Source organism: Vicia villosa, linkage group LG3 (assembly GCF_029867415.1).
Source record: "Vicia villosa cultivar HV-30 ecotype Madison, WI linkage group LG3, Vvil1.0, whole genome shotgun sequence".
Taxonomy (NCBI): domain Eukaryota; kingdom Viridiplantae; phylum Streptophyta; class Magnoliopsida; order Fabales; family Fabaceae; genus Vicia; species Vicia villosa.
The window spans coordinates 19252850-19269259 of NC_081182.1; the positions used below are offsets into that span (position 1 = coordinate 19252850).

A 16410-nucleotide genomic window follows, 5' to 3' on the forward strand; every position below is an offset into this window, starting at 1 on the left:
CGAATCTTTCACTCGTACATCTTTTTTAAAGTTTGTCATGTTTCTTCTATAGGAGTGATTTCGTGGTAAGAATCTTCGTTGACAGTCAAACCACGAGATTTTCCCACCTTTATCCAACGTGAACCCTTTGTTGTTTCCCATGCAATGCGGACAACCCATTTTGCCATGCGTACCCCAACCAGACAACATGCCATATGCTGGAAAGTCGTTGATGGTCCACATCAATGAAGCTCGCATTATAAAGTTTTCTTTACGTGATATATCATAAGTCCATTCTCCAATCCACAATCTCTTCAAATCATCAATTAAAGGTTGTAAATACACATCAATTCCTGCTTTTGGACTCGAAGGTCCTGGAATGACGCACGTCAAAAACATGTATGGTTTTGTCATGCACATCTCAGGAGGGAGGTTGTAAGGGGTTACAATAACTGGCCAACAAGAATATGCGGTTCCCGACCCTTGGACATATGGAGTAAATCCATCAGAGCATAAACCAAGCCTGACATTTCTAGGTTCTGCGGCAAAATCAGGATGCATTCGATCAAAATGCTTTCATGCCTCGCCATCAGATGGATGTCGCATAGTGCCTAGACTTGTGTTATTTGTGTGATGCCATGTCATTTGACTTGCACTATGCATTGAAACAAACACTCTTTTTAACCTTGGTATTATCGGAAGATAAAACATGGACTTTACTGCTACACGGTCTTGATTAGTGTTAACGGCTCTACTGGGAACTTTATATCTTGGACTCTTACAAAACTTACATTCCTCCAACAACCCCATCTTGAGTACCAAACTCATTGTCGTAGAACAACATACAGCCATTAATGCAACAATCAATCTTTCTTACTCTTAAGCCCAACTTCGACACCAACTTCTTTGCTTCATAAAATGTTGTAGGCAAGTTATCTTTCATTGCAGTTGAGTCCAACATCATCTTTACGAAGAATTCCAAACACTGATCAGGAACATTCCAATTTGCCTTGGCGGCCAACAATCTCACACAAATTGATAACTTTGATTCAGACGATCCATCAAACAACGGCGTATTCATCTCATTCAACAACTGATAACATTTCTGCGCTTCCTCATTCGGCAACTCTTCCCCACCAAAATCTTCAGGCTCATCATAGGTCACGTTCACACCAAAAGCATCCTCAACCATGTCACCAATCAGATTAAAGTTTTCCTCATATTCCACAGGCGGCCGACTACTTGAAGCATGAGAGTTGCTAGTCGCTGGTACGTTACTAGGCAGTTTTTCACCGTTAAACGTCCAAACCCAATAATTTGCAATGAAACCCCTTCTATGCAAATGAGCTGTTATTTCCTGTGGGTCACTAATTATTGGTCTACATTCACATTTAAGACAGGGACACCTAACTCCTCCTTCGCTTCGACATAATTCCTGAGCAAACGCCCAACTGATAAACCCTTCAACTCCTACTATAAAATTGGGTTTAAGTCCCATTCTTCCTGGAAATGTTCTATCGTACATCCAACTACGATAATACCGATAATATTCCATACTGCACATTTATACAATCATTGTCATTTTGAGTTAAAATACTAATCAACTTAATATTATTCTTAGACGTATACTAGTTAATATTTACTATTCTTAAAAATATTATTTAATATTTTTAACTACACACGTTATATTGAACATATTTAACCATAAAGTAATTATTTTTTTAACTACACATTTTAAACTACATATATTAGAAATATTATTTAATAAAAATACTATTGTTATGTTTTTGTTACATATATAGTAATAAAAATAAAAAATAAGAAATAAGAAATATTACTATTATATTTCGAAATATACAAACACATACATATTATGTTTTTATAACATATATATACAAATTCAGTTTTAAATCTATTATATATGAATAAAATAAAAAATAAAAATAAAAAAAGTTTTTATTAAATATATGATATACATATACATATTTTGTTTTTATTAAAAATGTTTTTAGTATAATATTACTCATTATAATAAATAATATATATAATAAAAATTAAAAATAAAAACTTTATAATATATAACTATTATATTAGTTTTGCATATATAAAATTTGTTTAAGTTATAATAATCTATTTTTTAAAGTGAGAACTTTATAATATATATCTATATTATATTCTTAAAAATGAAAACTTTATAATATATATAACTATTATATTCTTTTTAAAATTATATTAATATTTATAATAATCTATTTTATATATTGTAAAATATTATAATATATATAATAATTTTAATAATAGTTTTAATATATCATATACTAAAAACAATTTTAATAATTTTAATGTTTTTATAATATTAATAGTTTTAATATATAATATATAATAATGTTTGTATAGTTTTAATAAAAATATTAATAAAAAATATACTAAAAACAATTTTAATATAACAATTTTTTTAAAACACATTATAACAATTTTAATATATCAATTTTTTTCTAATAATTTTACAATTTATAAAAACACATTATAAATCTATACAAACACATACATATCTTAATAAATCTACTAAAAAATCTATAACACATACATATTATCTTAATAAATCTACTAAAAAAATCACATTATAAATCTATACAAAAAATCTATACCATATATCTAACCCAAAAATCATTATAAATTACATTAAAAATATATTTTATTTACTTACCTCTTCTTCAATCTACTCCTCCTTCTTCAATCTACTCTCCTCCTTCTTCAATCTACTAAAACTATACCAAAAAAAATCAAAAGTTAATAACAGAATAAAGAATAAAATTATAACATAATACTTATTCAACCTCTTAATTACCTTTGATATCAAAAAAATATTTGGATTGATGCAGTTGAATTTTGGGAGATTGAATTTCTGGTTTTGGTTTTAGTTTTGGGGGAGAAATTCTTACTATGTGAAACTGGTTTTTCTTTCTGAGTTTTGGATCTGCAACGAAGGTGTGGGGGAGTGAAGTGAATTGCTCTCATAAATAATCAAAGTAGCGACGTGAAGTAAACTTCGCTAGTTGCCACGTTGTAAACACGTCGCAACAAGCAAACGGTAATATTTAATTAATGTCTCTGCCATAAATGCTGTCACCTAGTCAATTCTTGGGAACGTTATAAATGTTGCGACGTGTTTACAACGTCACAACTTAATTTTTTAAAATTTGAATCTCCCCCCAATCTCCCCCCATGTGAACGTTATTGCTTTTTAAATTTTAATTTATACATTTAATGTAGCGACGTGTTACCCACGTCACAACATTTTTCACGTAACCCAACGTCTGACACCTCATTACTTTATGTTTATAAAGTTATTTTAAATTTAAAAATATGTTGCGACGTGGTTGTCACGTCGCTAGAGGCAATAATTACCCACGTGACTTCCACGTCGCTAATATGTGTCGCTGGGGAGCACTTTTTTTTGTAGTGGAGGGGCTAAAAGTTTAATTTTTTAACTTTAAACTAGTGATTCTTTGATAAATTTTTTCAGAGGCACTAAAAATAAAAATACATACATTTTAAAAGGATTTTAAAATATTTAACCATATAGTTAAATTTTACAGTCAGTATTTTACTTCGATCATAAAAGGATTTTAAAATATTTATCCATATTATATACATACACCTTCCAGTCACTCTAACTAACCGCTGCATCACTCTTTCTTCAAATTATTTTTCACATAAATTCTGCATTTAGTTTCATGATTCTGCAACACTCTTCATTTCATTGATCTTGAACGGTGTTTCAACATGGGAGGTATCAGTCTTGAAGAGATCATCAAGAACGAGAACGCTGATCTGGTATGTTCATTATTTTATTTTTTTTCATGAAAATTCGGTATCTGATCTTTCTACGGACTAATCAGCGTATCAGACACAGTAAAATCAGAGTAAAATTCTGTATAGATAAATACAACGTAGAAATTGTTAACATCTGATTTCAACTTTCATCAACAATCTTCAATCTCCATATGAATCATCACGCTAATATTTGGATTTTATTTTGTTGATTATTAAACTAGTCACGAAAATTTGATGAGAATACTATTCATATATCAGCTTGTTTATGTTTTGCCGCGTCAATATAAAATGCGTTTTAAGTAACTACTACGCTAACTAACTTTCTACACTTTCTTTCACGCGCCTTGTTGAGCGCGTGTATCAAACTTTCTCTATTTTATTTTGAATTTTGTTGAATTTGAGTTCATGATTTTCACTGGAAACGTTTTCAGGAACGGATTCCGGTGGAGGAAGTGTTTGAGCAGCTGAAATGTTCGAAAGAAGGTTTATCGTCCGACGAAGGAGCGAATCGGCTTCAAGTTTTTGGTCCGAACAAATTGGAAGAGAAAAAGGAGAGCAAGTTTTGGAAGTTTTTAGGGTTTATGTGGAATCCTTTGTCATGGGTTATGGAAGCTGCTGCTATTATGGCGATTGCTTTGGCTAATGGAAGTGGAAGACCTCCGGATTGGCAGGATTTTGTTGGTATTATTTCTCTGTTGGTTATTAACTCAACTATCAGTTTCATTGAAGAGAATAATGCTGGAAATGCTGCTGCTGCTCTCATGGCTGGTTTAGCCCCCAAAACAAGGGTATAATTATATCCTAAATCTATTACTATTTCTGTTTTTTAAGTGAGTAAATAGTAATTTTGATCTCAGGAAAAAAGGCGTGTGTTGGCGACACAACGCCAACACTTGTGATTTCGTTCAACTTATTAATTTTTTAAAATTATTATGACTGTTTACTTCAAATTTATTCTTGAAATTGTAAGATTGGATTCACCGTGTTATCGATATTCTAAAATGATTTTTGAAATTGCAAAATTGTAATCGAATTTGTCCCTTGGTTGGTATTTGTAGTGACTGAAATTAAATTAAGTTGATAATATCTGGGATGAATTTGAAAGTGATTGAATGATTTTAAGGATTTATTTGATAGCAGATCCCCCAGAAAGAGGGAGGGACTTGATTAACATTTGCAGTTCTAGGGATCATTTTGAAATATTGATAATATGGGGGAAGAGATTGATAGAACCCTACAATTTCAAGAACCAACTTGGATATTTACTTGGTGTTTGGGGCTCTATATGTCTATTTTCTTTATTAATTGATGTTAATTTACTTTTCTTGTTACAAAAACTGTAGGTTCTCAGAGATGGTCGCTGGTCTGAAGAAGATGCTGCAATTTTAGTCCCTGGTGACATAATCAGTATTAAATTGGGAGATATCATTCCTGCGGATGCTCGTCTTCTTGAGGGGGATGCTTTGAGTGTTGATCAGTCTGCCTTAACTGGAGAATCTCTTCCGGCAACGAAGAATCCCTCGAATGAAGTCTTTTCTGGATCAACTGTTAAGAAAGGTGAGATTGAAGGGTGGACTCCGTTCTTTGGGTGTTGCTAGACAGGTCTTGAAATTTGATATTACTGTTAGCATTTATAGTTTATTCGACTTATTTGAATATCCTTATTTTATTGCTTAATTTCACTTAAAAATCTTTAGCAATCTATTACATCAAAGTTGAACACCTTTCGTTTTCCAACAATAAGCCATCGTTTTTGAGTGTGAGGAGGGACACATTCAACGTGCGACCACCGAGATCAGAGATGAACACGTTTCGTTTTCCAACATTATTTGTTCTCTTTTGAAGGCCATATGCAAGGGCAGCTGCAGTTGGTTCATCTACACTTCAATAACATCTTTCATATTACTTGGTATCTTTGCCAACTGCGGACATTTTTTGTTATCTACAGTGCTCAGACACACTTCAAATGAGTAACTACACTATCCGTGGAAAGTTTATAGAAATGATGAGCAAAGCCGTCTCAAAATTTTGGAGGCTCTGCTTATCACTTTGATAAATTTTCTATGCCTAGTGATATTACGAAGTGTGTATAACAAAAAAATGTTGCAGTTGACCAAGTTACAAAATAATTTTGAGAATATATAACTCTTTGAGGAAAATATTTTGGATTATGAATCTGTTCTTGCAGCTAGACCCCAGTAATGTTGCACTCTATTTCACTTTTATAGCTTATTGTTGTTTCCCTGAAATTTTCCAAACTGATAACCAAATGTAGAATACCAGGCAGTAGGGTACTGGCTCATCTCTATCTATATGTCATCTATGGTGCACTGATGCATAAGATGCAGACTATTTTTTATCGTAAAACATGTTATTCGTCTCAAACTTGTGTTTCATGAATTGACTGTCATTAAAATTGGTTACACGGTATCATTCCAGAAGTGAAATTAGTCACTTAAATGAAATCCTAGTATATGAGGTATGCTTCTCCAAAATTGGGGACCAGAATTCTATATGAACTTGGACCTGGGTGTACATTATATAGCATGATTGTATCCATGCTATCAGGCTTAGCTTCTGGTTTATTTTGTGAATAATCTCTGGTATACCTTGTTTGCCAATTTAGCTTTTGTCCATTGCCTTGCGGGTGGACATAGATGCGAACTTTGTTTGAACTCCTAACCCCCGGCAAAAGTCAGAGACTGTGTCATGAGACGGAACCTGCAATCTTCTGCCACTAGAAGCGGCAGACTCTTTCAGCTGTCATTTTGGCAACAACTTTCGCTTCTATCCACTTCCTGACTAATCTGCTCCCACAATCAAGAATTTGGTTGTCCCATCTCCAGGAGAAAAGAGCCTAAGATATCCGCCTCGATTGGTAAAAAGGCCAAGGCGAAGTCATGGAATGAAGGAGTTCAGCTGTAGCGTGATGGAGGTCGGTGTGTCTTTAACATTCACTGTTGAGTTGTTGGACACAAAATCTCACAATGTAAATGGCTCTAGCTGGTAGGTGAATAAAAGAAGGCAGAACATGCAATTATATCACACGCAGTTAATGCTCAGGAAGCTCCGATTCAAACAGATGCAATTCTGGGAACTATGACAGCTAAAAATGATGAGGTGTTGACTCTGAAAACTGCATATACAACTCCGGAAGGAATGTCCGCTAATAATCTATTTTTCTTACTGTGTGGGTCGAGCCAAACATACTAATAATATATATAGTTATTATTGTGCATTTGAACAAGTGTTGTGAAAAATATGTAAACTAAGCACCAGATGTGGAAAAGATAAATCAAAGAATATTATGCAAGAAACTCCTACCACTAACAACCAACCCAATACAATATTAGACCACAATTAATTGAAAAAACCTAAAAAACTTGCACACAAAAGTTAAGTTCAGACCAACAAGGCTTGCACAATCTTAATAAATCTTCAATGTAGCACCAGAGACCATCAAATCAAGCAGAACAAACATGTTCTCACATATCCTCTTCAAATATTTGAAACGAAAGGGTCCAGCTTTACGGTGCAACAATGATGATGCTTCATTCATTCAAGGTTGGGAAATATTAATGCCAAGTGCCAACTAGCAAGATCTGATGACAATTTATCTTTAACCAAGACACCTATTCGAAAACACAAAGATGTTGGCCACACAAAGACATCTAATCGAATAAATTAAAACGTTCCTTTCATTTCTGAAACTTTTTTTCAATCTTCTTGCTTGTAACGATTGTATCGTCTGCATACAGGACCATCAAGTTCAAAATTCAAACTAGTAAACCTAAACGAAGTTGACATGTAGGAGAGGCCTTTGGACATAAGGAAAATTCTCAGTTTCCGGATCATTATGGCATGTGATTATCATGCTTTGTAAAACTCTTGCATTCTTAAGGATATATCTTGCCATTAGAAAGTCATCTTTTTTGCGCGATAAATAACTAAGTATGCAAGTTTTAAGGTGTAAAGAAAGGCACTTCGGAACAAATGTCGGGTCTGTCCAGTTTTCTTTGGCATCGCCTCTTCGTCCATCTCCACCAAAAAGACCCTATTAATATAGATAAATAAAATAAATCACAACTATATATGAAATAATAATTTCTTATAGAATATCTAAATTTCTAAACTAACCTGACTAAGCGCGACATTTTGAAGATTAGGGCAATGATTCAACATTCGAACAAACAAACTCCAATTATAGTTGATTGAGTGAAGTTTCAACCTTACCAAATTATGAAAGGTAGGTATCTCATCAAAACGTTGATACATCTAGGCAAACAAATAACTATTAAGAAATAAGAATAGAAAAGATACAAATCAATCATATTTTTCTATACCTTGTTTATTTCTATTTGCAACTTCTTCACATTATGAAGTGCTTTCAATGGAAAATGACAACAAGTGCCGGGCATGATCGCTATCGTCAATTTTTTTAGTCTAACCTTCCACATTCTTGATAGGTTAGGGAGTCCTTCGAACGGCATTCGATTGAACATATTACATATGTATAATTCTTCTAGAATTTGACATCCGGCTAAAAACAAGGTTAAATCGCGAGCATTTGTAAACTTACAGTCCAATAAATAAAGGAATTTGAAGGAGAGGAGTGTAGCGCAAGAAAACACATTCACGTTGAATCCATGAAATCTGAGATCCACAAGGGTCCTGCAAGTGAGAATGCTATATGGCAATCTGAGATTAATACCACCGTACATTTCAAGATGCTCGACTCTGCGTTGTACCACAGCGTTGATCCAATTGATCAAATTCGGAAAACCAGGACGACGGGTACGGTCATCTAAACCAATGCAGATAATGCAACTCTTGATGTAATTACGTGAGAGCAAGACAAACTCGTTAAATCGGAGGTAGAGTTCTCGATTATACAACAACACGTCGGTGAGATTAAGAGCGGTAACATTACGCCATATGTTTGTCCAACTATGTGAAAGGACGCTTGTGGCAACGGCTTGTGTGGTTGGAAGAAAAGAGAGTGTATGACAAAGAATTTCTTCAGGTAAACAGTTGATCTTAATATAGAAGAAGATGACGCCAAAACAAAAGAAGAATAGAGATCATGTCAAGCTGCGGATGTTAGGTTTTCTATAATAATACTTCAGTTTCTAAATTATAAGATTCCATAAATAAAATTACGGGAATTAAGAAAAGTTTATTGAATGAATTAACCGCTACCACTACTCTTTTATATATATATATATATTGAATCGAGGTAGACAATAGAAGGATCGAACAAACACATAATATATAGTGAATAAGAAACAAGCAAAGCCAAAAAAACACCAATATACAGACAATCTAACAAAACAACAAATTAAAGAAATAAAATTCAAAGCAAGACATCGCTACTAAAGAGGATAAGCTAGATCTTAGTTCAAAGAAGTCATCATCAATAACAAAGAAACCTCAAAACGAATCATTAAAAATGCTCCGCCGTAAGGTCAATGTCACTTAACCCACTGTTGACTCGGACAAAGAATAGGGCTCTCAAACAAGACAGAGAAAACACATAAGTTTTCAAGTCAAGAAAATGCTATTGTCTTCCACATCCTTCCACGCTAGTAGAGGAACATAAAAAACAATATCATTACGAGATTTCAATATCAATCACACTACCAGATGTCATATCATAGAGAGACCACTCCTAATCCTATAACTTCTTCTCAGAGATCTAAATATCATCAAAAATAGTCAAAAGATCTCTAGGAAGAATAAAACACCCCCTCAACCACCTAAAAATCGTATACTAGACCACCGATGAAAAATTGGCTCTATTGGCCCGCTACATAGCGGAAAAGAAACACTCTCAATACATATTAACATTCTACATTTAGTCAGGTTCTCTCTAGTAGGGGATGACCCCCTTATAAAGTGGTTGTTTTTTCCTATAAACAACCACTTTATAAGGAGCCATCTCCAAATGCGAGAAAGAACTGAACTCACATGGTTGGCCAAAAGATAACTAGACAAATCACATTCAATCATACCTAAGTAACTTGGGGAAACAATAAAGATGTCATCCTTAAAATAATTCCACCACTATACTTGTCAGAAATCGATGGAAAGGTCACATATCAGAGAGTTGTAAGGCATATTAGTTGGTTTGTTTAGTTGAGTTGTAATTCAACATTCTCTAAGTTGTTTATTAAAGTTGATCAATAGGGTTAGTGATTGAGATAAAGTGAGAGAAGGTTCTGCTATTTAGGGGAAGTCCTAAATAGAAAGATACTAGCATAAAATTAAAAAGAGGGGAATTGAACAAGGGACTTGTTCATCTAAGACTCTTTATACTAATTCTATAGAAGAGTGAATTTCCTTTGTTGGGTTGGACGTCCTCCAAATGTACTTGTGGTTTGCACTAAATTAGGTTATAAATTTTGTTGCGTTCTTTATTATTTTTACTTTGAATTAATGTTGCTATCATATTGTGTTAAATCTGGTTTAATAAGTTGGACAAGTTATCTCAAACATATGGTCTAACATTTATCTCCTGAGGAATAGAATTTCACCACATAATAATGAAGTTCTTGCTAAGTTTACCCCTTTCAATAAGGATGAGTTTGCAAGTGAAAATGTTAATGACAACGAGATTATCAATGATGACTTTGCTGATGAGATTTTTACTATTTAGAAATCCCTTAGAAAAGGAAAGAGGATTGCTCCAAGTAGTATCGAGGCCTGATGTCGAAGAACTTGTCACACACCTATTGGATTGAAGGAAACATAAACTCTATGTTGAAGCACTGAAGTACCAATAATTCTTCATCTGTTCCTTTTCATTGTGAAGAAAGTACAATAAAATGTGATTTTATTTACAATGGGAGGATGGCTCTAGATAAACTCTATGTTGAAGCACCGAAGTACAGTGAAATTACAGAGCTTTTTAGTGATGTTCGGTTGTTAAAAACAATTTTGAATGTTGGATCTTGTTACCCTAAATTGGTGAAGGAATTTGTGGTTAAATTTCCTATTGGGTTCCTCTCTTAAATTTGTTGTGTAAATAATGATGGTATTGCTCCTGAGTTGTTGAATATTTCAATTGCAAATTGTTTGCTAGGAAACATGCCCCTGACATTAGTCTTCCTAATATTTACCTAGTGACGAAGATATGTGTAATGTGGCACCTATGTTTGGGTCGGTGAAAAGTCACATTCTCAAGGAACTTATCCATGAAGTCAAGGCTCTCCAAGAAATCATTGTTATGTCCACTACCATGAAAGGTGTTTGTGACTTTCTTGTTAAAGTGATAAGTCTGCAATCATATGTAATATGATGCTGCAACTCTGGTTTTATGTACCAGGTAGAAACTCATGGTGCCATGGAATATGGAGAATATGTCTTTATAAATTGTTAAACATGTTGATTATCACGTCATCTAGCCACCCATTGGTGTTCCCTATTTATTATTTAATTTATGGTATTTCAAGTATTCAAAAGAAATACATTTTTAGTTGTGATGATGAGATGTGTGCTGCGGTACGTGTTTTGACTTTGAGTTACATGATGATTGTTGGGAAACATGCTGTTGACATTGTGATACACATGATTTCTCTTATTGATGAAACTGGTATGTTTTCTAATGAATAAATGTAGCATAGGCATATAAGAAGTCTTATTCTCAAAGGCTTTAATTCATAAGAGACATAATCTTGTCTTATTTAAAAAAAATAAAAAGTGTGGCCTCCCAAATCTCCTCGAGCTTCTTAATCTTAACATGTTGTTGCTACTGCTGCTATTTGGTTGATCCTTTTTCTCGTTCCCATTATGAATTGGATATTTCTATTACCCCTTGCTCATTTTTAACAATTAGGGGGGATATGATGATATAATGATATGCGAGATAGGATGTTGTTTCTATAGTGTGTTCTAAGAAGTTTGATATTGTTGTTATATGTAAGTTCAGTGCTCGTGGTGCGGTTTGGGTGGTTTTGACGAAAAAAATCATCTGAACCACAAGAGAAAAAATAGTGCGGTTTGGTTTGGTTCGATTGCCTTTTAAAAAAAATCTGAACCAAACAAAACCAAACTAATGCGGTTTTGTTCGGCTCGGTTGGTTCGGTTTTATACTAATATTTTATTGAGTCATACATACATATATAGATGACAATATAATTTTGTATTTAGACATTCATACACTATCAAATAACAACAAAACTCGTCATATTTTGACAACAATTTTCCATTTAATATGTAAAATTTAAATTAGACAAAAGTGGAATATTAAACATAAAATAATAGCATAAAATAATATAAAAATTATTATAATGAAACAAAAAATTGAAGAGACGAAAGATTAGTGAAGGTGAAAAAGAAAAAAATAAGGTGTTGAGAGATTAGATAAGAAGATGTGCGATAAAAATGAAACAGAAATACAGAACATTTATATAAAAATGAGAAGTTGAAAAAGAAAGAATATAAGAGAGTACAGAGACTATAGAAGAAGAGAAGATGTATGTGGCAAAGAAGATGCGATAATGTTATTAGAGATTTGAGAAAATCAAGACTGAAATTATATGTGTAAGAATGAGAAAATTGTTCGTAATCATAAGGCTAATGTATAATAGGTTTAAGTTTGGGTTGGATGTGAGTTAAGTAAATTTTAGATTGTAACATAATGCGGTTTGATTCGGTTTGGTTCGGTTTACAAAATACAAACTGCAAATCGAACCGAACCATGCGGTTTTGTTAAAAAATGACTCAAACTAATCCGAACGAAATGCGTTTTTTTGCGGTTTCGGTTTGGTTTGATTTAGTTTGCGGTTTTCTATTGGGTTGGTTTGGTTTTGAGCACCCCTATTTATGGTTATGTTTTAACTAATATGTTTTTGGTTTTTCTGCACTCTGATAATGATATCATGAAGAATGTCTATAAGAATGTGTATAACACCTTGCCTGTTGACAATATCTATTGTTGATTTAATGGTTTCAGTGAAGTTATTGTCTTCTGGCTCGTGTTGGTTGTTTCTTTGTTGTTTGTTGATAATGGTTTTCTATACTTTGTCTCTTTTTAGGAAAATATGGGGAGAAAAAGGAAAGACACACTTCTCTTTGAATTGCTTATGCACTATATGTGGTATGTTTTTTGAAGAAATGTTTAATTTGTGGTTTTCCTAAAAAAATAGCCAAAGGGGATATTGTTATTACATTTGAATTGACTTATTTTTATTGGAAAAATGGAAATTAAGATGTCTCGAATTTTTTTTAGAACAACTTGGCTCATTTGATTATGTGTTTCATTCTAGAGTTGATTACAAGATTTGGTTAAGGGTTGTTCAGTCTAAGATTATGTTGAAGTTGCTTTGAAAAAAATATTTGATTGGAAAATCATGTAAGCTAATTATTGTACAAGATGTGTTGAACATGTTGTGTGACATTCTAGCGTGCGGGCTACTCGGATTGGGTTCTAATTCTCTTCATACTTTATTCAAGATTCTTTCTATTTAATTCTTCCAAAAGTTTGTTTGTAGTTGTGTTTAGAAAATAATTATTTTAATCCAAATCAATTTGAAAAAATATTTTATTGAATCATAACCCATATTAGCTGAAGAAAATTTAATTGGATATCAATTCATTAAAATATTTGGATTTGATTTTATCAAAGAAGAATTGATTGGATTTACATTGAAGAAATTTTTTATTTAAATATGTTTTGAATGATGATTTGGTTCAGATTTGTTTTTTCTAAGATTGTGTTGAAATAGATATGCAAAAATATTGATTTAAGATTTAATTTATTTTATGAAGAGACTTAATTGGATTTATTTTAATTACAAGATTTGGATTTTCACTTAATGAGAAAATCTCAAATCTTTATTAAAAATGATTTAAAGTGTGGTTAAGTTTTTGGAAGTGTTTTGCATTCTGAATCCTTTACTTTAGAGGTTAGAATTCTTATGCATGTCAAGTAAAAAAAGCACTGAAAGTCCCTGATGAAACACCTTATTCATCATTAACCAAAGTTGGATCACTTGAAGTTTCACTTCCACATAATTCAACATTTCCACCACCACCACTTCGCACAACATTAGTAACAACAATAACAGCTTCCGGAACATTGTTAAGAATAACATCATCTTGCTTAATATTAACATCAATTTGCATATTTTATTTATTAGGATCTTCAAATATTCATTAAACATCTAAATGAATATCTTCAAAATGAAAGAACAACACATGTTTCTTTTTCTTTTCTATTATTTAACTTCAAACTGTACATGACATAAACTAAGTTATTCATATTTTTTGATGCAACCTATAAAAAAATAAAATTAAAGTCTATAAACAAGCAATTAATAATTCATTACCATTTCAAGGAACTCCAATTATGTTCGCAACCAGAGGAAATGCAAGTTAAGCTTAGAACACGAATTACCAACTTCTTTAATTTTCTAGAAATCCCACCATTTAGCGGGTAACTTATTCTTCCTAGAGTTCTTTGCAGTTTCATAACCAAACATGCTTCTAGCATAAAGAAATTCAATCATTTGATTAAGAATTCTGTTGTGTTCGACAACATCATTTACCATCCTATTTAAACAACTGAACAACCCATTCTTAACTTCAGCATCTTCATCTTTAAAATTATCTTCATAGTGGAACTGAGGATTAAGATAATATGTTATGGCATTTAAGGGCCAATGAAATTGGTTATCCCAATGTTCATCAATGGTTTTCAAAATATGTGCATATCTATAATAGCAAACATCCTATATTAGAAACAACACAAAATTAATTCAAATATTAAAAAAATTAAAATTAAGAAGGTTTATCTTTTCTTAACATTATTGAAATTTTTTATCTTCTCTTTGGATAAATTCATCTCTTCATATAAGAAATCCATGGAGGGTTTTTCTTCATAATCAACCAGTTTGAGGACCTTCAGGAAAGGAGAAACGGTCTTCATGTATGTGATTGTGTTTCCCCAAAAAACGACTATCTAAAGCTATAAATGCAACTTCTTGTTAGATGGTGATCAAGATCAGTGGACCTGAATCACTTGATTAAACAATGGCATATCCTGTTTACACAAGATAATATATGAGAGAAGCATCCAAATGAAACATATAAGAAAATAATTACATCGAAGGATTGATTTACAACAAAGAACACGAACAAAGAAAGAGGCAAAACAAATTTACCCCGTCGATGAATGGAGGCCGAAACTTTGGTGAAACAAGATACTCTGAGAGATATTTTCTAATTCCCATACAAGCAAAAAAAAATAAGTTTTTTTAAAAATAAAATAAAATCTTTTGGGAAATTTGGGCCTTTTTGGGTTTTTTATAAAAAAAAATATAGACTCGTAAACTCGTTATAGACTCGCGAGTCTATACGAGTTTGTCCAAGTCTACTCGGGTCTATCCAAAAAAATATTCAATGCACGAGTCTACTCGTTTTTGCTTCCTAGACTCGTAAACTCGTACAAGTTTACGAGTCTACCCACGAGTTTAACAATCTTGTGTGAGAGTGTTTGAGTGAAAGTGAGAGGTGTATCAAATTTAAGGGGAACCTTGATTGAATATTCATGGGTAGTATTAGGAAAGCGGAAATAGATGAAGTGACTTCAGATAAGACGAATTGTACTTCTGACTATTAGAAGTGGAGGTCTTTCTATAGAGAGTCATGAATATAAATTAACGGGTAGTATTAGGAAAAGAGGCTTTGAACTAGAAGGGATCAATTATGACCAATTTGTACTTTTGAATATTAAGAGTGAATATCCTTTCATTAGGTTATTGCACTCAAGACGTAGGTATTTTTACATCGAACTAAGTTACCAATTTCTCTGTTATTTATATTATTCTTTCATTATGTCTTGTACGTAATAAACTTGTCATACACATTATCTAAACATTGTGTCTGACATCTTTCCATCAGGAGAATAGAATTTCACTAGGGATGGTAGAGTAGAGCGTGGAGGGGTTGAAAGATGGAACTAAGGGTTTCTTTGAAGATAAGTTCAAGGAGGTTAAGTGGAACATGGTGATGCTATATGGTATTCTTTTTAGGGAGCTATCAAAATTGGATATGTGTTTTTGGAAAGAGTGACTCTCGATGGAAGAATTTAAGGAAGTGGTTTGGGCTAGAGATGGGGACAAATGTCCAAGTCCTTCTGGGATCAATTTTGGGTTCTTAAAGAAGTGTTGGAATGTGATGAAGGAGGGTCTTTTCACGTTCATTTGCGAATTTCATAAAAAAAAAGGTAAACTTCTTAAGGCTACCACTTCTTCTATAGACCAACTTGTCTTATGAGTGGTCTGTATAAGATCATATCTAAACTTCTGTCTGGTAGACTTAAAGGGGTGGTAGGAAAGCTTATTTATATTTGCCAAACTGCTTTTACCCCTGGGAGACAAAGTCTAGATGGAGTGGTGGTGGTGAACAAAATTATTGATCTGGAAATGAGGAATAATAATTATTTTATTTTATTTAAGGTGGACTTCTAAAAAGAGTATGACAATGAAAATTGGAATTTCCTATTATTCACAATAAGAAGAATGAGGTTTGAGGAAAATGGATATAATGGATTAACGCTTATGTGTTTAATAGTAGCTTTTCCGTTTTGGTGCA

At 32.8% G+C, this 16410-nt stretch overlaps 1 protein-coding gene and 1 pseudogene across 1 annotated transcript; one reads left to right on the forward strand and one right to left on the reverse strand.

Annotated features, from left to right (window-relative positions):
* Nucleotides 1-3658: 3658 nt before the first annotated feature.
* Nucleotides 3659-5516, forward strand: LOC131655054 (plasma membrane ATPase 4-like). The gene is made up of 3 exons (XM_058924958.1): nt 3659-3816; nt 4248-4604; nt 5160-5516. Exons 1-3 carry the CDS (start codon nt 3766-3768, stop codon nt 5412-5414), a joined length of 663 nt encoding a protein of 220 aa, XP_058780941.1. The 5' UTR covers nt 3659-3765; the 3' UTR covers nt 5415-5516.
* Nucleotides 5517-7592: 2076 nt separating this feature from the next.
* On the reverse strand, nt 7593-13941 carry LOC131657666 (FBD-associated F-box protein At1g66310-like; annotated as a pseudogene).
* Nucleotides 13942-16410: the final 2469 nt, after the last annotated feature.